Source organism: Balaenoptera musculus, chromosome 6, assembly GCF_009873245.2.
Source record: "Balaenoptera musculus isolate JJ_BM4_2016_0621 chromosome 6, mBalMus1.pri.v3, whole genome shotgun sequence".
NCBI classification, from domain to species: domain Eukaryota; kingdom Metazoa; phylum Chordata; class Mammalia; order Artiodactyla; family Balaenopteridae; genus Balaenoptera; species Balaenoptera musculus.
The window spans coordinates 82,871,105-82,895,238 of NC_045790.1; the positions used below are offsets into that span (position 1 = coordinate 82,871,105).

The 24,134-nt window shown below is 45.8% G+C and overlaps 1 protein-coding gene across 1 annotated transcript in view; it reads right to left on the minus strand.

Annotated features, from left to right (window-relative positions):
- The window catches only part of GABBR2 (gamma-aminobutyric acid type B receptor subunit 2), a 365,308-nt gene that overhangs the window by 90,899 nt on the left and 250,275 nt on the right, over positions 1 to 24,134 (minus strand). Inside the window, exon 8 of the mRNA XM_036854586.1 lies at positions 9,217 to 9,277. Coding sequence (XP_036710481.1) covers positions 9,217 to 9,277 — 61 coding nt within the window. The remainder of the gene's footprint in view (positions 1 to 9,216; positions 9,278 to 24,134) is intronic.

The following is a 24,134-nucleotide window of genomic DNA, read 5'->3' on the forward strand; positions in this document are numbered from 1 at the left end:
AGACTGCGGAACAGGGGATTTGTGGACAGACTAGAAAGAGGATTCATGGGGGCAGCAGAGGGAGAGGGGCTGTGGCGTTGAGTCTGTCACTGGCCACCCTCCCTGCCCCGCTAGCCCTGCTGTAGGTTGCCACTGACTTATCATGTGACCCTGGACAGATGATTCCCTTTCTCTGGGCCTCAGTTTCTCCATCTACAAAGTGCACCGCAGGGGTTTGAATAGTTCTCAGTCCTGGCCAGGCACTAGAGCCACCTGGGGAATTTCTAGAAAATTCAGATGCCTGGGTCCCAACATGGATCCATTATATTAAAACCTCTGGGGGGTTGAGGAGTGAACCCTGGGTGGCCATATTTTTAAAAGTTCCCTAAGTTGACTAACGCATAACTAGAGTTGAAAACCACTGGATTAGACCAAGGACCCTGCAACGCTGACACTTTCTGTTCTCAGAGGCTCAAAATACTATAAAACGAAGAGCCCCTTTTCCTGCAGAATAATACTCGTTCCTTGTTGTGGTGCAAAAAAAAAAAAAAAGAAAAGAAAAAAAAGGATTCTCTTAAAAAAGTGCATTCTTTCTTTTTCTTTATTTCCAACTTTGGATTTGGATGATACATAAAGAAAATAAGTCCTATTGGTGAAAATTAGGCTGCCAAAAAAGTCCAGTCTGAAAATACTCCCTGGCTGTGGGCCTGACAGCATCCTTGAGACGGGGCTGGGGAACTGCTTCAATCACAGGGCGGTCCTGCCTCCCTCCCGTATCACAACCCCTGGGTGGGAGAGCTGGGTGTAGGGTCACCAACCTCCTGCTGCAGCTGGTCCCCACACCCTGCTTCCTGGGCTCTACTCCCCTCACCCCCAAACGCTCATCCTTCCTCAACTGACTCTAGGTCTGCATTGACGGGAGTATGCGTGTCTTTTACAGTTTAATTGTTGTTGCAAACATACAGAAATGTAAAACTCTGAGGTGTAAAACAAAAGACAACCTTGGCTCAATGAACATCAAAGATTCTATAAAATTACTCCATTCTAGGACTCCCTAACAAAATCCCAGACTCAGGGAAAGGAAAGAGCTCTGGCTGGAGGACAGGGCCCCTGGAATGGGTCTTGGTTTTGCCATCTCCTCAGTAAGGAGCCCCAGGGAAGTGCCATCCTCTGCCTGGGTCTTGATAAAACAAGTGGGCTAGACGGGGAAATCTCTGTGCCCTCCAGCTCTCGTTCCATGATTCTGCAACTGCTTTGAAGGGTCTTCCTCACTCCAAGCTAAAGTCTGCTCTCCGAGACTTGCCCTCACAGTCCTAGTAGCTCCGCCTGGGGGCCACACATCACAGCAACTCCTGCTCCTGGCCGTGCTTCAGAGATGGGAACACTGCGATTTTGATTTCGGGCCTTGATTCTGCTTTTCTCCAGGCTGGCCAGCCATTCCCCAGGAAGTGATTTTTCACTCCCCTCACCCACCCTGCCCCTGTGGACAGGCCCTAGATGGTCACTCTCCTCCCACTGGGTGGAAACAGGTCTGAGCAGCACCTCTCAGCATCATCAAGCAGAGAGCGACTGTGCTCCCTTGGCCTGGATTCTCCCTCACACTCGTCTCTATCCACAAACAGTACGCCACTGCCGCATTTTCAATAAGTTAACTTCACTGACCTTTGTTTTGAGATTTTTAGCAGACTAGGTGGACAGTGGCCAAATGCCCCAGGAGTATAATAATCCTGCCAAGGGTAGATCTGTCCAGTGACTTATAGGCAAACTGGCTCAGGGCAAAAGCTGAATACCCAAGGGGACACAGAACACATACAGATACAATAAGCTATTTGCACCTAGAACACCTTTTCTCTCTTCCTCTTGGCTAACTCCCACTGGTTCTTTAGAATTCATCTTGGATGCCGCCTCTCCCAGGTAGCCTTCCTAGAATCTGCCAGGTGGAGCCGAGCACCTCTCCTCTGAATGACGTATCACACTCAGTTGGGGTCCTGTGTCTGCTCCCCACTGAACCAGGGGGCTCCCTGAGGGGAGGGGCTGTGTCTTACCCATCTCAGTACCCCCCGTACCCAGCTAGGACCTGGCGGGCAGATGCCAGGAAATGACCGTTGTGAAACTTCAAAAGCCCAAACCATAGGATCAAAAAAAGAAAGAAAAAAAAAATAGCACATCAAAATTAAGAACTTCCGTTCACCAGGGACTTTAAGTTTAGAGACAAGTAACCGAATGGGAGAAGATGTTTGCAAAGCCTAAAGCCAACAAGGGACTGAAACCTAGATTATGTAAGGAATTCTTACAAATCACCAAGAAAAAGACAATATCCTCAAAATAAAAGTGGTCAAAGGATCAGAACCGACAATTAACAAATGGCGGACAAGCACAGGAAGAAATGTCCAAACTCATCAGTAACCAGAGAAATGACATTCAAAACCACAGTATAATATTACTTTGTATCTTTAGATTGGCAAAAAATGAGAGAGCTGGGAAACACCAACTGTGGGTGGGAGGTAGGGACACGGGACTCCTCACGCTGGTGGGAGAGGAGATGGGTATGGGCATTCCCAAGAGCCGTCTGGCAAATTTTAGGCATGTTGGGTGTTGACACACCTTCCGACCCAACAATTCAGCTCATGGGGATTTGTCCTAAAGAAATACCCAGCTGGGTTCATAAGGGGACATGTACAAGGACACTCATTATGTTTGGAGACAGGGAGTTGTAGGTGACCTGAGTGGCTGTCACTGGGAGAGTGGAGGCGTACATCCCGTGGAGTGAGCAGTGAGAGCCACAGCCTAGATGTAGACACAGCAACATGGAGGTATCTTAAAAACAAAGTGCTGGCGTGCAGGTGCCAGGAAATGACCGTTGTGAAACTTCAAAAGCCCAAACTTTTGCTTGAAAAAAAAGCAGAACAAGTATGTAATCCAGTTATGTCGATGCAAATTCAAAATATGCACACAAAACAGCAATACACATTTAGCAAGGACACATACAAACACAATATCTGCATTAAACACTTAGAATGTTTGCCATTCTTGGGGAGAGGCAGGAGTGGCATATGAGAATATGAGGGAAATAAAGGTATAAACAAACAAACAAGAGGGGCTTTCATGGACCAGTGATAACAACGTTCCATGAAATGAGGAGTGTGAAGTGTGTCCTGAGGAAGTAAGATGGCACTTTGCTCAAGAAATTCTGGAGGGGGTAAATCTGGTATCATTGTGAAGAGTGCCCAAGAGAGGAGCAGGAAGCCAACAGCTGTCACAGCTCTTCTCTGTGCTAGTCACTGAGCCAGGCTCATTCATAGCCTCAGGTCATTGGAGTCTCACCATCACTCTCAAGCAAGGAAAACAATCACCTTTTATTTCACTATTTTATTTATGTTATTTTTAATTTTTTGGCGGCAGTGAGCAGCATGTGGGATCTTAGTACCCCGACCAGGGATCGAACTCGCGTCCCCTGCATTGGAAGTGCGGAGTCTTAACCACTGGACCGCCAGGGAAGTCCCATTTCACTATTTTAAAATAAGTGCTGAGGGACTTCCCTGGCAGTCCAGTGGTTAGGACTCCACACTTCCAATGCAGGGGGCAGGAGTTCCATCCCTGGCTGGGGAACTAAGATCCCACATGCTGCATGGCGCGGCCAAAATAAATAAATAAATAAAATAAGCTAATGTAGAGTGTCTTTAAACTTACTTTCAAAAAAATAAAAATAAAAATAAAATTAAAAAGTGCTGAAATGATGTCTCAGAGAGATTAAGCCACAGTGTCTGGCTAGCAATGATTAGGCATGTCTGCTTCGAAGCTCACATACTTTCCACATGAGAGGAGGTGAGTTCCCCATCACTGGAGGCATTCAAGTAGAGGCAATGCTGTAAAGGAAAGTCAGGGTTGCCTTCAACATGGAGAATCTATGGCTCAATGAAAGACAAGGTCTGCTAAATAATTCTGTCTTCCAAGCCATCTTCCTTGAGCTCCCTGAAAGGTAAGCCCTGGATCATGGGGGCTGGGAGGTATCAAGGTCAGGGTCAGACTTCCAGCCTGAAAGAGCCTATATTCACGTGTGCCCTTCCATTCCTGCTGACCCACAACCCTTCTGGTGTAACTTACAGTTTAGTGGACTATGTCTCCACTCTTAACATCAAGTCGAGTGGCAGTCCAAAAACTGGCCTTCCAGACCCACGGCTTAGTGAAGAGCGCTATAATATATGCCATTAACAGAGGAAAAGGATATTAAAAATCAGCCTTACAGAGTCTCAAACTAGAGTCAAACTAGCTCCCAAAATTTTCTAGTAGGGTTCTGAGGAAATTATCTTCCTGCTTTTATAGGCACTGGCACTGGCCAGAGAGATTACGAAGCCCCTGTGGGGAGTGGCGGGGGGCAGAGGCTTATTCAACTTGGCTTCCCCAGAGGACTTGGTAAGGCGCCTGCTGCAGATGCTAAGGAAATGCGCACTGCATAGAACCGTATCTGTTACCCCGAAGACAAACGGTAATTAATGTGTGCCATATGGGGAGGACAAACCTACACTTCACTAGGTATCTTCTGAATGACAATTATGTTGTTAGAGCGGTGGAAGACCCCATCCCTTCAAATCAGGTGGCGAAGTATAAAATTCCAAAGTCTGAGTCCTTTATGCTGCACAGAAGCAGTCCAAATTCAAGCAGATTATCATTCACCGCGATTCTTACAAACAGGCATAATGAAAGCAGGGACGGTGAGTTAGAGCAGCAGATGCTGAGATTTCACCAAGAACAGCATAAACAAGGCTCTAATCATGGCTTCACTCAACTTCCTTTCCTGCTGCAAATTCTGAGCCATGTTTAGACTTCGTTAGTAACATGGATTCTTTTTTCTCTCAAGGGGAAAAAAAAAAAAGCCAATTCCCTAGCATTCATCCTCATCTACACGTGGTTTGGTGCAAGTCAGTGATGGCATGGGGGAGGGGTGCTGAACTTGGAGTTGTAAGGGGGTTAGGTCCACTGCACCCAAGGTGTGTGTCCGATGGGATGCTAATACCTACCTTACCTACTGCCATGGGTGGGTCCCTCAGAAGGGTTGCCTGAGCCAAGAGTAAGAATGCATGTAATTTATTTGGGAGGTGATCCTTGAACACACTGATAGGGGTGTGGGGAGGTGAGACAGAGAAGGCAAGGGAGCCAGGGCAAGGTGCATTAATAAGCAGGTTTCTGAGAGGCCAAGTGAGGCTCAATCCCATGGGGACCTCTGGAGACAGAGCAGAACATACCTTGGAATTCTTGGAAGTTTCCACCCAAGTGGAAAGGACGCTGGGGGATTCATCCTCCACTTCTCATCCATCCCTGGCTCAGGGCTGCCCTGGAAGCATTAACTCCCTGAATATCTGTCCTGTTCCTTGCACAGGGTGAAAGGTGTAGGTGTTCTTAATAAGATGCTTGTTTGGAACCATGGATGCTCAGGGACTACAGGTGGGACGCTGATGGCATCTGCCACACCTACCCCCTAGGATTGTTCTTTTGGGAGGTAAGGGCTCTGGGAAGCCTTGAAAACAGAGTAAATGGAGGGAAGCTGGGAGTGAGGAAGGGTCATGTTTAGGCCTCTGAAACCCTCTCTGGATACAAAATGCTTCAGCCTCAAAAGGGACCATGGGGCTAGCCCTGACACATTATTTTAGAGTAGTTCTGTCTATCCAGCATTCCTAAGTTTGCAAAAAAGGTCATTTCTCCAGCCTGGAACAACAATGGCCACCATCGTGAAGTAGCTTCAGTTCACATTTCTGTTGTCAAGACTAACTGCTGTTTGTCAGACATTCTGCCTTTGGAAACTCAAGCCACTGGAAACCAGGAGTAAATGAGCATGCTCTCAAATTTCCTTGAGCCGGATCACTCACCAATTCAGTAAACATTTACCAAGAGCCAGCCAGGAACCAGGTAGCATGCTAGTAATGGGACTAGCTTCCTAGCACCCAGAGTTTATAGAGCAAAATGTCATTTGGCCCAGCCCCAGGGGACAGGCAGGGTTGGCATTAGTGTCACCCCATTTTCCAGAGGAGGAAATTGAGGCTTAGGGAGATAAAGTGACTTGCCCAGGGTCACACTGCTGGTAAACTTCAGAGCAAGGGCTTGAATCCAGGTCTTTTGCCTCCAAATTAATTTAATAAACTTGTACCAGGGGTCTACTGAGTGCCAGGCTCTTGTGATACAAATCCTACAACTCTGGAATCAAAAAGTAGAACAGGACCATGGATTCCTGGCTCCCCTTTTAGTCTTCTTCTCCAAACTGCCTCCCATTTCCAACGAATTTGTGTTTTAGTTTTACAAAGAAGGTAACAGAGCCTCCTACAAAATGCTTCCTCTACTACAGATAAAAGGGTTTAGAAGGCACCAGGAACTTTACAAACAAGAAGCCAAAAAAGCATCTTTCATGGTCTTCAGAGGGATGGTGGAATGGGCCAACTTCCAAGATCCTGCCAGCGAGCACTGAGAAAGCCTGGGTGCAAGTCCAGGAGCAGACCCTGCAAAGGGAGCCCCACTGCTGGGGCTGGCTGTTTGTGAGTCAGCTCTGCTGTTCCACCATCCCTTCTTAAAAGAGGGCAGCGGGTGAGGGAGAGAGAGAGAGGGCTTGAAGGGCACAGCAGAAAACAGCATGGTGACCCCGTTTAGAAGCCTTTTTCGAAGTCAATGGCATGAGGCAATTTAGGATCTAGTAACCCCAAAGTGGGGGGCAGGCCCATCCTCTGGGTAAATTCCGGGAAGGTCCCAGAAGACAGAAGACCAGCCTCTCTTGGAGGTGAACCATGAGCCCAGAGAAGGAAAGGAATGAACTTGCTATCCCACAGCAAGTCCCTTTCCGTGTCTGAGCCTCAGTTTCCCCTCTGAAATAAGATGACAACCAGGAGCCCTTCCAGCCTGGACAGCCACTCAATAGATCAATGCCCCTCCATCTTGGCAGCAAGGTACCTCTGAGACCCTCTGAATTTGGAAAACTAACTGTTGTGCTGATAAGAATATGCCCTCAGCACAGCATCCCTCTGCCAACAGGATCAATGTCTGTTTTAAAAACATGTAAACAGGAGTATGTGCAAGGCCCAGCTCTGACAGTCAATAAACGCTGGACACAGAAGTGGCAAAGGAAGGACACTCAGGCACAGGTGTACATGTGAACACGCAAAGGCTGGCACTTGGGGAATGTCAAGGTCCAGTCACTTCTCTGCCACCAGCCAGCTGAGTGTCCCTGGGAGGAACACCTCCCTTCCCTGGGCCTCAGTTTCTCCACTTATACCATGAAGCAGTGGGATGAGATCATCTCTAAGGCCCTGCCCCATGTGACACCCTACATGTCACTAAGTGTTGGGAGCAGCTATAAGAGTAGGCAGACAAAAAGGTACCCGAGGGTTTCAACACACCAAGAAAACGTGGATTTGCCCCAGAAAAGTATCATAATTTTTGACTAAATGCTAATCATAATTGCTACTACTTGCTGAGCAAGAAATATATGCACATTTCTCTGTGTTATCTCAGCTAGTTCTTCCCCCATCCCGAGAAGGTAGGGAGGATCATATCCCTATTTTACAGATGAGGACATCGAGGCTCAGAGAGGTGAGTCACTTGCCTAATGTTCCACAGTGACTTGAGCTCAGGTGGTTTCAAACCCACCTCTGAACTACTGTTTGCTACACTGCTTTCCTTATAAATGCCTAAAACCAGTCACTGGAGTTGGTGTCTAATCCTAACATTCAGAAAAAAAAAAAGGCAATAAAATTGGCATGCATTTGTAGCTGTGACTGGCCAATCAATAATTTACAAAATATTCTCCCAGAATGATATAATTTGAGAACTGGAAATGTGACAAGAGAATTTAGTTGCAATCACTCAAAAAAAAAGTATTTTTGCCAAGATGCTTACTTTGTTCAGCCAATGAAGAAGTAAGACTTAACAAATGGGAAAATAATTATGTTTGCCTAAAATTACATCTTTTGTGCACACCAGAGAGCTGACATGCATTTCAATTACCTGCCACAGGAAGACAAATGGGTAAATCTACAAGATTGCAATTATGGAGCCACAGTACCGGAGAACACCTCTCCTGGCTGATCTGCATCTGGTTGGGATTTGTCTGAATGAATCTAAATAACTCGATTTCATTTCTTGCCTTCCCCTGGATGACTCTGGGATCTGCTCAAAGTGAGTGGACACAGAAGGCTCTGCTCTTGTTTCTGGATTTTCTAGAAACATCCAGATACTGCAAAACATTGCATTAATGAAAGGTCCGTCTCATGGTTCTGGCTAACAACCCTGCTAATGACCATACCGGGCCGAACCGAAGTTCCTCCAGGCAGAACACCCAGCCCTGCTCCTCACAGATGCCCTGTGGGCTCTGACAAGCCACTGTCCCTCTCTGGGCCTCCGTTTCCTCCTCATCACATGAGGAATGTGGTCTAAATGGTTGCTGAGGTCCCTTCCAAATCTGACAGAAGAAAAGTCTGACAAACGATCTGGTTTCTTAAAAAACCAAATGGTCTGTAAATAGTGTGTGTGGGACAATTATAAATTAAAAGGGACTAAAGAGACACATCAACCAGATGCAATGAGTGGACCTTGTGTAGGCTCCCCAACAAACCAACTATAGAGTCATTTTAGAGATAATTAGATGATCAACATAGACTCAGAATAAAGCATATTAAAACTTCTTAAATGTTTAAGGTGCAATAATAGTATTGTCATGTTTTTAAAAAGTCCTTATCTAGTAGAAATGCATACTGCAGTATTTATAGATTGAAATGAGATAATGTCTGGGAGCTGCTTTAAAACATTACAGCAAAAAAAGGGGGTGGGGGATGGAGTGAGTCAAGATAAAGCAAGATTGGCAAAATGGTGAAAACAGTTGAAGCTGGGTAATGGGTACATGGGGTTCATTATGCAATTCTCTCGACTTTAGGGTCTATTTGAAAATTTCTATAATCAAAAACTAAAACAATGCAAGATTCCTCAGAATACTGGCATTGACTTAACTGCCACGCCCCATACTTTCAATAAGCCTGAGTCATGTGGAAAGGCTGAATAGGCCTGAGAAATAATGCAGTTGAGAAAAAATATTCTAAATAAGTTGAAGCTAATGTTTTCATAGAGAAGTGTTTTCTATTGACTCTTTCTCTTATCTGGAACATCGTACTTTCATTTCTTTTGATGTATTTTATTGCATAAACGGAACATCCTTGAATATAGAATTCATTAATTAGAAAGAATAAGCATCAAAAAGCCTACCTTGAAATTGAGTAAATTTAATGGTCCCCATTCTCTCCCCGTTCCGGAACACAACTTGGCCCTAAATAGAAAACAAAACAAAGAAGAACAAAGAAGAAATGCCATATTAGCCCAAACACTACTGATCTCAACTGAAATTCATTAATTGTACAATGTGATTATTATTATTGGAGAAAGAATAGACTCCCGCTGGACCACGGATGCAAAATTAAACTAATTGTTTTTAAACTGGTTGTGACTTTATCTGGATAATTTGAGGAGCATAAAATCAATAATGGAACCAACACATGTAAATTAAAGCCCAGATATGCATCATCATTATCATCATGACTATCTATTAAACACCCATGTGCCCTGCGTTATCCCAGGACAAGGTCTTCCAGGGTGTTGGAGAGATGGAGGAAGAGATGAAGAAGCACTTGGAGCCTGGCCCTGCCTCTGCTCCCGTGCCCCACCCATAAAAATGTGGGGCTTTGCCGAGGTTGTTTGGCTGCAGGACCAGAAGGGGGCTAGAGGTCCGTTAGTATTCCTTATTAAGGACAGAGAATGTTTTTGTTAAGTTCTTCCTGAGGGGTGACGTCAGTCCCAAATATAACTGGGCTATAGGGCAGCAAAAAATTAAGCTTCTTGAGCCAGTGAGACCTGACTAGTGTCACAGGCAGCTGAGCACCCCTCATTAGGGACCCCGGGGGCTAAAGACAGCATCATCTGCTGCATCTGCCTTGCTGGTTGATACCCAGTTTCCATATGCTGGGCTAAATAAACCAGGAACATAAAGAGGGGATGTGGTCTTTCCTTGCCTATTTACGGTCCACCTAAAATGCTGCATCCATGTAAGGAAATTGATGCAGGTTATATCAATGAATCTTTACGACAAGCTTGAGTGGAAAGGAGGAGGATCCTGATTTTACAGATGAAGAAACTGAGATTGAGGGAGGTTATGCCAAGGTCATTGTAAGTGAGGCTGCTGGATTCAAATCCAAGTTTGATTTTAATGCCCATGCAATTTCACTACAGCATGTTGTTTCTGATCCAGAAATAAATTTCATCCTTTCTTTCCATTAATGTGAAACTAGGAAAATAAATTGTCTTAAAGGTACACTGCTTTATGAGCGCAGTTACGCTCTTGCATCATCAGGTAATAGCAAAGACAATACCACAGATTCCATTCAATTCTCAAGAGAAAGTGCCAGAAAGTACCTATCTTCCCTTGATGGAAATCCAAAGTCTGAGGCCCTGAGGCTTTTGGAACAAAGAGAATCATTCAACCTGTTCTCAGAATGAGAAATACCTTCTAAGGCCACTTTGACACCTTTTTGAGATCCTGAAGACAGCTGCGAGTAGTATCAGTTTGAAACTAACGCCCGCCGAATTCTATATTCAGTTGACGGTAAGCAATTCCCTGGAGTGTGAAAACACTTCAATGTAAGGTGAGACAGGAGCTGTGATTTTATTTCTAGTGATGATTAAAAAACACAGAACATCTTCCAAAGGATCACTTTGATGCGAACGGACCACTTTGCATAGGTGGAAAAGATGCAGATATTGGTCCGCAGGACATTTCTTTGTTTGACAAAAGTGGAGATCTAACTAATTCACCCATCTCCTGCCAAGCTTTGAAGAACTCCAAAGACTTCTAGATATAAAATGTGGACAATTCTGCAGAATCTTTATTAGTTAAATTAAAAAAATATATTGAATGGTATTCAAAGAGTGGATGGAATAATACTGGAGTGGAATACAGGGCGGGGGTGAGAAAGAATCTCCCTTTACTTTTTGGGTTTTTTTTCCTTTCTCCTTTACTTTTTAAAACTCATTAGTTCATCTTTGAAGTAAGACCTGTCATATTTTACTTTTCTCACAGTAGCTATTTTTACTCACAGTAGCTCCTCCTATCTCCTTAATTTTTCAGGTACTGCAGTGGGAGGAGGCCAGCATCTGAGTATCACAAAGCTGGGTTCAGGGCCCCCTTGGGCAAGTTCCTGAACACCAGAGTTAGGGACCTAGCACAGCTCCTGGTCTTCAACGGGCACTCAGTAAATGGCACCAGTAATTTTTACTTAAACACATTTAATAGCAGAGAGCTGAAATAAAAAAGATTTCAAGCACCAGGAAGCTTTCCAACCTTTGAGAAGAGATTTTCAACATCACATGATTTCAGCTGGCAAAGGGGTAAACTGTTGGGCCCTAATCCAAGGTGGCTTCACCGCTCAGAAACATCAGCCCCCAAGTGACTGAGTTCCCAAACCACACGGGCTGCTATGTGTTCAGCCAAAGGGAGAAAGATGAGAGGCCTGTGACGGTGGTAACTGAGAGTAACACGGACAAGCAGATGGGTTACTGGCTATATCGAGGCTCTGCACCAGGGAAGAGCGGAGAAGCTCTGTGGAGCCCCCTTCTGAGGAGGACTTGACACGTGAGTCTTTCCTGAGGTTGTGACCACGGCATCTCTTGGGTTGGGTAGATGACGCCAACTCTGCAACCTTGAGCATGGCTGACTGGATGGGGACTACCACCCCAGCCAAGCCAACGTTGATAGGACTGGACACCAGCGAGGAAGGTCATAAGCCAATCAGGCGATTTTCATGAAATTCTGCCTGATGGATGGCCTCCATGTTAGCAGATGTTAGCACGACATTCCATAAATATTTACCTGCCCTGGGCCGGTCCTCTTTTAGGTGCTGATTCCTGCTCTCAGAAAGCTTTGTATTTGATTAGGAGAGACAGGCAAAACATGTTCACCAAAAAATGAATGAGATGATTTCATTTAGTGAAGAGTGCTGTGAAGAAAATCAAAAGGGAGTGCCTGGACAAGAGGAGTGAATTTACTGTGTGGTCAGGAAAGACCTCACTGCAGAGGTGACATAAGAGCTGAGCCCTGCACAGCAAGAAGCAGCTACTCCAGGCAGAGGGAAAGGCCAGGACAAAAGCCCTCAGGTGGGAAAGAACAGAAAGGGCCAGCAGGCGGAGCGTAGTGAGGGAGCGGGCAGGTAGGTGGGGCCTGGGGGCCCTGACAGGGCTCTGGAGGGGATGCTAAGGGCAGTGAAGAGCCATGAGGGTGGGGGGCTAAACAAAGCAGCAATATGATCTGATTTAAGATTTGAGAAGATTGCTCTGGCTGTCAGAAAATGGGAATAGAGACCTGGGAGGCTTAGGCAGCTGGTAATCCAGGTGTGAGGTGACAGAGGCTTAGGCTAGGGTGGTGGTCACACCCTCTCTCTAGCCAGCTCAGAGTTCATCACCAAGGTGGCTGAGCACTGTGGCCTGAGCAGCAGACGCTTCCCTTCCACTACTACCATCCTGGGGGGGGGTGGGCACCATGGTAGGCGACCAGATGCCCCCTTCAGGATGGAGACACTTACTTCCCCAGCATCTTGGCTGCTGTTGGGTTGCCCAAAGGGTGCCAGTTAAGGTTATGTCCCTCCTTGGGGGCAGCCTACATCCAGTGGTCAGTGTGAAGGGACACAGTAGTTTGAGCCCCCTTGCCTCAATTCAGGACAGCTGTGAAGGACCGTGGGCTCCAGAGGTCCCCATGGGGTGGCTGAGGCCGTGACTGCAGCTGTGCCCAATTCAACTCATCCCTCTGCCTGATCCTGCTTCGCTTCCTCCCTTCGTGTTTTGTTCCTGAGAGCCTCCCTGATAAACTTCCTGTATGTGAATCTTTGTCTCAGAGTCTGTTTCGTGGGTAAACTGGCCTAAGACACCTGCCATCAAAGATCACTGGAACTATCTCTTTCACACAACCCGAAGGAGCCTGAGGGATAAGGCGGTGGGAACAGAGGCAATGGATTCCCAGTGAGGCCCACACGGCAACTAGACTCTTTGGTTTCGCTGTGGCCTGGCATCTCAGCCAGGGGAGCTGGGCTGACTTCGGTTCCTAAAACCCCAGCTTGAGCAGGGATTACTTTTTGCTTTTCTCCCACACACATATTCTTTATGTATATATAAATGCTGTGACTCTCCTTAAGCTTTTTTTTTTTTTCTCCTTAAGCTTTTGCCGTGTGCGATCCAGGGCTGTAACCGAGGATGATTACATCCACTTGAGCCCAATCCATGTGATGCATTACACTCCAAAGCAGTGGAGTTTGATAACTCTGGCCGGGGTGGTGGCTGATATTTGTCTTTTGGTTCACAGTCCACACTCACTCTTCTGTGTTCTCCTCTGTGTTGCAGGGGCCCACAGCCTGGAAACCATACTTCCCAGAATCCCCTGCCAGCTGGTTTCCATTTAGGTTCTGCTAATGAGAAGCATTCACGGGGGATTAGAAAGTGTGCAGAAGGGAAAAGCTATTTTTTTTTTTTCTGCTTTGGTTGCAGCAGCAGGAGCTGAGTGACTGCAGGTGTCCATGGGCCCCAGCAGCCCTGCACTGTCAGTGTGTGCAGTGGGGCTCGGGATAACTGCTCAGTAGCCAGTGCTGGGGTCCCCACAGTGGCAGAAACAGCAGTGGCAGGAGCCTCAGAGGCCAGCGTGCTTGCGTATCCATTATTTTATTTGCATTCCAAATCTGCTCTGTGGTCACTTACTTATAAACTCCTCGGAAGTTAGAATCCATTACCAATCAGCATGCAGTCAAGAAAACAGAAAGCACTTCAGGCATGTCACAGGCAATGGCAACACCATTCCTCTTACTGCTCCTGCAGCCCAAGGGGCTTGGCCATTTTCTGTAAACACTTCTCTCTGGTGACAGCGCCTACCTGATTTGCTCCTCCATCCCTTCCAACAAACTTGTAGCTGGTTCCCTGTATTAAATCTCCCTCTGAAATGAGCAGATTTGGAATGCAAATAAAATAATGAAGGTAAAACCCCAAGCGGATAATTTATAAGGATTTTTCTTTTTCCTGAAAGAGATGTTTGTGATGTCAAGGGGAGCAATCTGTTTCTTAAAAGCTGATCCAAACTAACAGTTCAGGTTGAATTGGGAGCGATAAATTTGAATTTTCTTTTTTAGAAGAATCTTCAGAACACATAGGACAACATATGGAAAAAAACTTGTTGCTGCATTCGCCAGACAAGAGTAAATTTGCCATCAGTGTGACCTTGAACAGTCATTGAGTGTTTCTGAGCATCAATTCTCCTACTTGAAAAATAGGAAGAAAAATACCTACTTCTCAGGATTGTTTGTGAGAATTAAAGAAGACAATTATGAAAAAGGCATAACCCAGGGTTGGCGCACACAAAGGTTAACTCTTATAATGCTCCAGGTAATCCGAGTTTGCAAAATTCTACCTGATGTCCCCAGAAAAATCAGTGGAGAGTAAAATGTACACTAAGGATACCAGCAGTCAGTAGGATTCAGTGGCCTCCTCTTAGAAAAATTGTTTTCATTGTTTATCTTTAATGTTTCACTACTAAGCATGAGTGAAATTTATTCCAACAACAGTTCATGAATTGTACAGGTCAAGCCCTACATTGGAAAAATTTTTTTGTCTCTTTCAAAGGGAAGGGACTCCCTGCCCTGGAAAATGATCTGATGTCGGGCTGGAGCTGGAGGCTACACAGAGGGTAGACTCGCTTGGCTCAGTCTAATCTTGTGGAGTCCTGGGCCCACTGAGGGACACAGTCTTTGCCGATCACGGTGCATTTAGGGAAGGCATTCCGTCCTTACTATGGCTCTAACTGCACTCTTGTCTCTGGGCAGTCATATTTGTCTTTGGGAGATGTGAGCAAGTATGCTCAGCTGAGTGTTTGAGTTATGCTGTGGGGGAAACAAGATCTGTCCTGACATGTCACACAGGCAGTGAAATCTCTAAGGAGATGGAAGCTGAAGGGTGATGGGGGACCCTGGCTGGCCCATCACTTTCTGTATGGATGATCCAAGCCCACCTGAGACTGTTCTGCTGCCAGCCCTTCTCCCAGGACAACGCTGGTCTCAAATGAATAATGAGGATTTTGAGAAAATTTGGGGGTTGCACTGCTGGCCAGATTTTTTCCATAAAGACTACAGATCCTCTTCATGTAAGCTTGAAGAAGAAGGTGCTTTCTGTTTCCCAAGGGATGACAGGACATAAAAGAGAAATACCAAGCAATTGGGTACATCTTCCCACATGTTCTGCAAAGGTGAAAAATACTCTTTTTTTTTCTGCATGTCCCTTGGGCTATAAGACAAGTTATATTTTGCATACTATTTAAAATATTTCTTACATAAAAATGCTTTTGATGGACCTAAGTCTTGAGGAAAGTTTGATGTATACATTGGGTCTTCAGCAGCTGGTTTTCAGGGAGTTACAAGGAGGAGCAGCAAGGAAAGTGTGGCCTGCCCACTGCCATCCTTCTGCTGGTGGGCATTAAATGGAGGGGTATCCTTCTGAGGGACCGTGATCAGGTGACCCATAGGGTTCAAGTGGTGACCAGCCACAAAGGAAGTGGAGGTCTAAGGCAGGGCTTGGTGAAGTGGAGCGGAGTGGGGACCAAGAGGAGATGGCTAGATGGATGGCCCAAGAGAGGCAGGACCAACTCCCTCTTTTCTTCCAGTTATGATACAAGAGTCAAGCTTGTTTAAAATAGCAAACAAAATAGTACAGTAAAAACTAACACAACATTGTAAAACAACTATACTCCAATAAAAATTAAAAAAAGAATAGCAAAATATCAGAAATGAATGAGATATCCAAGAAATAGGGCAATAGCAAAGTAAACTGTGATAGATGCATGATGAAATATTATGATACATGCCTTCAATCAATCAGCACTGTTGAGCACCTAACGTGCGTCAGGTACATGCCAGGCAGGCACCGGATAGAGTGAGCAAAGTCCACATGGTCCTAGAGTGCATGGAGCCTGCAGTCTGGTGGGAGGTATAGACATTAAACAATAAATACACTGATAAATATATAATTGCAAACTACAATAAGTGATATAAAGGAAAGAACAGGGTGCTGCAAGAAAGAACTACAAGACCTGAATTAGACTGGGGGTCAAGGAGGGCTTTTCTGGGGAGGTGGCATTTGCATTGAGACCTGAAGGACTTAGCTAAGAGTGAGGGGAGAGCTTCCTGGGAAGAGGAATTGCAAGTACAAAGGTCCCAAGGCAGGAAAGAGATTGGGCAGTGGAACTGAAAGTGGTGATCGAGGGGAAGATGACCATGGAGTGGAATGGGCAAGGTGGACAGGTGCAATGTCATGCAGAACCTTATAGGTTTATCAAGGATGCCAGGCTTAATTCTGAATGCAAGGGGAGCCACTGAAGGGTTTTAATCAGGGGGTGACTTGATCTAGGTTATGCAGACTTGAACATTATATTATAAAAGTTATAAAATAATGGAAAAAGTGATATTCTGATTGTGCCAGACACTGGCTAGTTGTTCACCAAATCCATTTCCTTTTCCTCCTGGGCACATGGTTAGACTGCATTTTCTTACCTCCCTTATACCTAGGTGAGGCCATGTGACATTTCTAGCCAATGGAATGTGGGCAGAAGTGGCACATGTCATTCCAGGTCTGGCCCATGAAAGCCTCCCACAAGACCCTTCATGCTCCCTCACTTCCCCCATCTGCCAACGAGATTCACAGGATCTATCAGTGAATTCTGAGGCCCAAGGAACAGTGGGGACATGAGACAAAGGAGCCTGGGTCCATGAATAATCATGCAGAAAGGCTGTCCACCAACCAGAAACATCCACTTTGGACTTTGCATAAGAGAAAGATACATTTTTACTATGTTAATTCACTGAGATTCTGAGATATCTTTGTTACAGCAGCTACTGTTATTTACTTTAACTAATACGATATGTAAGTAAAAAAGGATAAAAATTGAATGTACAGTATGTTCATAAATGTAAAAATTATTCCCACCAAGTAAAAAATTACTCCCAACCAACAGTGGTTGGTCCTGGGTTGTGGGACTATGGCTTTTTCATCTTTTTACTTTTCAATATTTTCCAATATCCTTTAATGAGCATGCGTTATTTTAGTAACAGGAAAACTTTTATTAGAAACTTTTTTTGAAAGGCTCTTATAAGGAGGCACATTTTTTACAGCTAAAAATAGCAACATCATCACCAACAAAATAATACTCCCTCTTGGAATAGATTAATTTTTACTGACAGCTTAGAGTTTTCCTGAATAAGAGCCGAAGATCTGTGCAAGCATAAGCACATTTCCCCCTCAACTTAGAATAATGGAAAGAGCAATGAACGAGGGGTCTGAAGAGGTAGATCTGGGCTGTGCTCTGCCATTTTCTAGGAAGGGAACTGGGGCAAGTCCCTTTTCATCTCTGTTCTCAGGTTTCTCTCTGCAGAACATGCAGCAATAACATCCTTTAAGTTATTTTTAGCTCTGCTGAAACATTTGTGTATGTTATCTAAGATTTTTTTTCTGGGGTTCTCCTTTATTAATAAATTCTCAACAACAACCTCAATGGGATGAACTATGTATTATTATCTCCATTTTACAGATGAGAAAACTGAGGGGCTGAGAAGTTAAGAAAGTTACCTAGGGTCACATCTAGTAGGCTGTAGAACTGGGACTCACCTCAGACATGGTCTGACTTCAAGCTCATGCTTCTAACCACATACTATCCTGCCTTCCTTTGCAAAAACCAGTCACTGATCAGAAAATGAGCTCTTTGCAGGGGTAAGAGTGAGTCCTCTTGGGCTAGGGGGAAGGAGCAGGGGTAGAACAGGAGGTAGGTGGAAGAGGAGGGAGTCAGGGATGTGTTGGTAAGCGTTTAAATGGCTCTTTGTGGGGGCGGGGCGGGGCAGGGAAGAGTCCTGACTTGTCCTGTTTGCCAATTTCCACAGTGTAAATATTCCCACCAAGGCAGATTTCAAGCTATTAACAACTGGCTCTAGGCAGCCTGCAGGAGCTGGTTCCAGCACACCAGTGGCCAAGCCAGTCTCTCAGGAATGTGAAACTGAGGAGAAATGCAAAATGCCTAGTTTTTAACCGCTCAAGGGGCGGGTGAGAATCTCTTCTTAGAAGTGGGGGAGGGGCTTCAAATCAGAGTGGGAAGAGCTGGAGAAGGGGCTTGTGCCCGTTACGACGCCCTTCTCCACTGGGCTCTGCAATGCTGGGCCTGGGACTCTGTGGGCCACGCCTCCCAGCCTCCTCATTAGCTCTGCCAAGAGCAGACCCTGAGGGAGGGTGGAAATCGGGAGAGGAGAAGGACTCAGGAATCCCCATTTCCCCAGGCCTCTGGCAGGGTTCTGTGGCTACTGCCAGTCCTGCTACACCCTCTGCGCGGTGCCAGCAGCAGCTGGGCAGTGCCCCTCCTCAGACGTCTGAATACTAGCTCTGTGGACATTTTCTGAGCTCCCAGTTTCTGGTAGCCTTACCTCTTCCTTTCATTCTTCTAGCCTAGAGGTGACAACTGTTTCTTTCAGCAGTTGGTACCTCTGAACTGCGACAGGGTTCCTTTTATACTCCTTTGTCCTTCCGAAACCTATTAAACAACTCCCTGTATTAAATCTCCTCTGTTTGAAATGGCTAGTTTGGTTTCTGCTTTTCTGCTAGGACCTCATTCTCTCTGTCTACCATGTGGTCCCTGGCAGGACTCAGTCCTCCAGCATAAGCCCTATTTGTCAGGCCCCAATTAAAATGGCCTTCTCCACTCATGTCCTCGATGGTACACTGGCTGCCTGATGCTGCTTGCCCCGCCTCTACCTCAGGGTGTGCTCCCCGCTTCTCCTTCCACCCTGAACTGCCTATTGTAATTGCCTCCTGCTGAGATGGAGCCCCCTCCACCCCCCCCCCCACCCCCTGCCCCGGGGCAGAAAAGTGCTCTTTCCTCCTGGAGGCCTGGGAAGGATAGGAGTACAGGACTATTTGTTAATTCTCGTTGAGTTGAATGAACTGGGTTCTCTGTTTAGGGGACACTGAAGCAGGATCCCTCAGGAAGGGCTATGGAGGAGAAGGAGAGGGAGAGAGAAAGGACACTGGCCAAGGGTAGATGCTCAGTTAGCTCCATGGTGTGAGAGCGACCGAAAGAGACAAGTGGCCCAAGGCAGAGGAGCTGGTTATCACAGAAGCTCGGAGGTTATCACAGGCTGGGAGACCAAGATGTCCCTGTGGGCTATCGGTATTGGAGGTCTGGGCCAAATGGTGTTTGCGGAGACTGTTTCTTTACAATTAAACCAGAAAGCACACTGGCTTAGAGTGGGAGGTTCAGGGTTCTAGTCCCAGTTTTGTCACCATCTCCCTGTGTGCCCATAATTATGTTCCTTCCTCTCTCTGGGCCTCAAATTTCCACAGATAAAATGAGGAAGCAATTGCAACATACTGTGTTTGGGACTTGGCATCCTTATGCCTGACCCAGTGGAGGTGCACGAAGTCAAAGTCCTTTTTTTTCTAGAAGCTCCCAGTCTAATGGAGGTGACAGGTTAAAAAAAAAAAGTTACAAGACAGCGTGATAACTGATAGGAGAGGGTGGGTACAGAGGCTTGTGGGAGCACAGAGGAAGGGCACCTCTCTTGTGAGGGGGTGGCTTGGCAGGGGGCAGGGAAGAATGAGTGTGAGTTCGCCAGGCAGAAAGGATGGGAAAGGGAATGTTCTCGGCAGAGGGAACAGCATATGCAAAGGCCTGGAGGCAGAGGAGAGCTTAACTCTCTGGAGGACCAGAAGGAAGGACAAGGTGGCTGGTGGGGGGTGTGCAAGGGGTGAGGGAGTGGAGGCAGGAAGGCAGGAGCCACATCAGGCAGGACTTTGGACCTCATGATCCAAATGGGGGCCACAGAAGGGCTGTAAACCAGGAAGTAACAATTCCCAGATGCTCTTCAAAAGGAAGGAAATCCTGCCATTTGTGACAACACGATGGACCTGGAGGACATTATGCTAAATGAAATAAGCTAGACACAGAAAGATAAATACTTCATGGCATCACTTATATGTAGAATCTACAATAGTCGAGTTCATAGACGCAGAGAATAGAATGGTGGTTGCCAGGGGCTGGGGGTAGGAGAAATAGGGAGATGTTAGTCAAAGGGAACAAACTCCTAGTTATGCAGGATGAATAAATTTTGGAGGTCTAATGTATAGCCTGGAGACTGCAGTTAACAATACTGTACTGTATATTTAACACTCGCTAAGGGGGTAGATCGTAAGTGTTCTCACCACAAAAAAAAAAAGAAAGAAAGAAAAGAAAAAGGTAACTTTGTGATGTGATGGGTATGTTAATTACCTTGATTGTGGTGATTATTTCACAATGTATACGTATATCAAATCATCAAATTGTACCCCTTAAATATATACAATTCCTGTATCTCCATAAAGCAAACAACAACAACAACAACAAAAAAACTATGGCTGCTGTATGGAAAATGGCTGGTCACGAGGGCAAGACTGGAGGCAAGGAAGACAGCTAGAAGCTGTTGTGGAATCCAAGCAAGAGATGAGGGTGACATAGATGGAGAAGAGTCCATGATTCAAAGATGGGAAGGAGGTGGAGTCCTAGGGGCCTAGAGGTGGGCAGGATGTGAGGGGTGAGGAAAGTGGAGAAGTGAAGAAAGGCTTTCCGATTTGGTGGTGCCACTGCTTGCCTGCACAGCCAGCACAGGGGAGCTGGCGGGGCCAGTGAGTGGCGTCTTTGCCTGGGTTCCTGGGTGAGTGGCTGAGCCAAGGGAGCTCTGTAGCTCTAAAGCCATGAATCACAAAACCTTCTCTAAGCTTTCTGCCCCCACCCCGAACCTCCCTTCTTTCCTGGTCATTTGCAGACGCAAGCGTCCCCACGATTAGAAATATTTAATTTTACTTTACTGTATGTTCTAGTTTTGTTAAATAGATTAGTCTCCACAAGGAAAACCAAACTGCTGACCAGTCAGCCTGAAAATCTGAGACATGCAATTTGCAATCTGTTGCAAGCTTCACTTTAAGCCGGGTGGGCTGCAGATTGGCCTGGGGGCTGGAGGGAGGGCTCAAAAGAGGCAGCTGGTATGGCAGCAGTCCAGGCAGGAGGCCAGGGGGCTCAGGCTGCAGGAGGTGACCAGGCAGAAGGGGTGCTGTGCTGGGAGGTGGGCCGCCAGGGTTCTAGCCCGGGATCCTCCATGACATCCACTTGTGACCTGTCCTATTCGGTAAGGAGACAAAGCTTACATTATCTGAAGGCTGGGCCAAGAATTCCCCTTACAGAGGGAACGAGCTTGATGTAGGAAGGAATCTTGATTAGAAGAAAATGTAGGAGAATATCTTCAAAACCTAAGGGTAAGGAAAAACTCCTCAAACAAAACTTCAAAAGGACAAACCATAAGGCAAAAAAAATGGACTAATGTGATTACATCAAAACTGAGCATTTCTGTTAGACAAAGGACCCCTGAACAAAGTCAATAGGCAGATGACAGAATGGAAAATTTTGTATGGTCTACAATCAACTTGGTATTAACATCCAGATTAGACACAGCACTCCTGAAAATTAGCAATATGTAGGCAGCAAATCCATCAGAAAAATTGGCAAAGCATAAAGAAGCAATTTACAAAAGAGGAAACCCAGAGCAAATAGGCACATGAAAGGATGCTCGATATCATTAGAAATCAGAGAAAATTAAAGTGATGTCACTTTATATGAATTAAAATGGCAAAAATTTGAAATACAGATAATGCAGGTGTTGGTGAGGACTTAGAGACACAGTGACCTAGTGCATCACTGGTGGGATGTCATAGGAGCAGCTATTCTGGGCAGCACCTGGCACTACTCAGTCCAGTTAAGTGTCCATATACCCTCGGACCCAGAATTCCACTCCTGGGATACAGCCTTAGGAGATTCTCATAAGGGGACCTGGAAGGGCGCTAATTATACAGATTACAGTGTGTGTGTATGTGTGTGTGTGTGTGTGTCTGTGTGTGAGAGAGATGGAGATGACCTGGGGAGAATCGTAAGTAGCAGATTAGATATACAAGGAGCAAAATGAACAGATGCATATGGCTTAATGAGAAAGTAAGAAAAAAAGATGACCTATAACACAATACTATTTACATAAACTAAAAATATGTACACACAACAATACACATTTTGCAAAACTACATACAAAAAAAAAGGTACAATTAGACTCATTAGGATGCCTATTGTGGAGAAAGGGGGATGGAAGTGGGGAACAGAAATACAAAGGAATGAATAAGTGAATGAATGAATGAATGAAACAGAGCTGGGCCTTGATGACGAAAATGAACTCAGTTCTCTGTACCTGAGTGAAGTTAAACAAAATAAAACAGAACCTAGACTTTACCTTAAGGGCAGTGAAAGCCAACTGGAGTCAAGGGGGTCTATGCTCTGTTCATTTGTATGTTGTTCAGTCAGTCATTTATGCACTCGTTCATTCTTCACGTTTTGGGGATCTTTCTCCTTTGGGCCAGGCACTGTGCTGGGCTCTAGGGACAACGCGGTGAACAAACAGATATTCTTGGGCTCTGGTCTCACTGTAAGGCTAAGTACCTAATAGGTCTGCTCTGGTGTTAAACGGATCCAAGCTTGGGATCCAACCAGGTGGTCCACAGGCCTAGGGATGTTACCACCTTCCCATTTCTTGGTTGAGGCAAACAAGACTCAGACAGGTGAGTCACATGCCCTGGGTCACAGCTGTGAAAGGCAGAGCTGGGCTCTGAGCTCAGGTCTGCAGAACTGAAGCCCCTTGCTTTCCTTCCAGCCCCAGCAGAGGAGGAGGAAGCAGCACAGCAGTTCTACCAGAGGTAGGCTGTAATCCTGGCCTCAGCTGTCTTAGCTTACTCACTCAAGAAGGGCTGGGAAGGCTTCAAGAAGGAGGCAGAAAAGACCCAAGCCAGGACCTGTTAGCTAAGTCAATCCTGAATTCCTGACTCACAGAAACTATGTGAGATAATAAAAGTTTATTGTTGCTTCAGGCAACTACATTTTGGGATAATCTGTTATGAAGTAATAGATAATAAATATAGGGTCACAGGAGGAAACAATTCACCCTGGATGGTTCAAAAGAAGAGACTTTATTAAGGACTACTTACAGAGCGGGGGTAGGGGGGGCAGATTAAGGGAGCAGAATAGGGAAGGTGATGTGCCCATCGATTAGCAATGGCAGGAGCTGTTACTTGGGGGCAAAGGAAGATAGAGTGTCCCTGGAGCTTCATAAGAGTGGGAGACACAGAGGAGAAGACTTAGCCATGGAGGTAGGGGCACAGCTATTTCAGGAGATGCAGCACCAAAGTGGTGGAGGGGGCTGCACTCTGACCTCTCTCTCCCATGACCTCCAATCTCCTGCCTATGTTTTCCACTGGCCAAACTCAACCAGGAGCCCAAAGACAAGGGATCCTGGGTGATGTCATCTACGGGATCAACCTCTAAGGGCACAGAGAATGGCAGAAAATATGTCTGTGGGAGAAAAGAAAAAGAGAGAAAAACCAACAGAGGGATCTTCTAGGCTCCACTCTCAGCCTTGAAGTTCTGTGTAGCTGACTTTATGCAAGGCTGGATCACATGACTTACACTAAGCCAATCAGTGCAGCCTATCCTCTAGCTACAGTGATTGGTTCAGGCATGGGCACATGACCCAAGTTAGCCAATTGAGGCTAAGTGGGATCTCCAGGGATTTTTGTTGGCGCTTTTGGGGAAATGGGCTCCTTTTTTTCCCCCCCTAGACTTGGTGCTGTGATTATGGGAAGGAGAAGCAACTGTGCAGAGGCTGAGGATGAAGTTGGCATAGGAGAAAGCAGAGCCAGGGATGGAGAGATGGAGAAGCCTCATCCTGGATCTCATGGTTATCTCTGGTTAAGTATGGTTTTTAATTACTTGCACCAGAAGAGTCCTGAATGAAACATTCTAACCCACAGCTTTGATGATCCTCGTGGCAGCTCTCTGGGGTAGGCTGGGCAGAGATCATTAATTCCATTTTATAGATGAAGAAACTGAGGTTCAGTTCTCTTTATCACTTGGCAACCAGTTCATTTAAATTCATTATTAACTTCACTACACTAGCCTAGGTCTTTGGTGTATATTTTGTCCTTACATTGTACGGTTTTAGATTTTT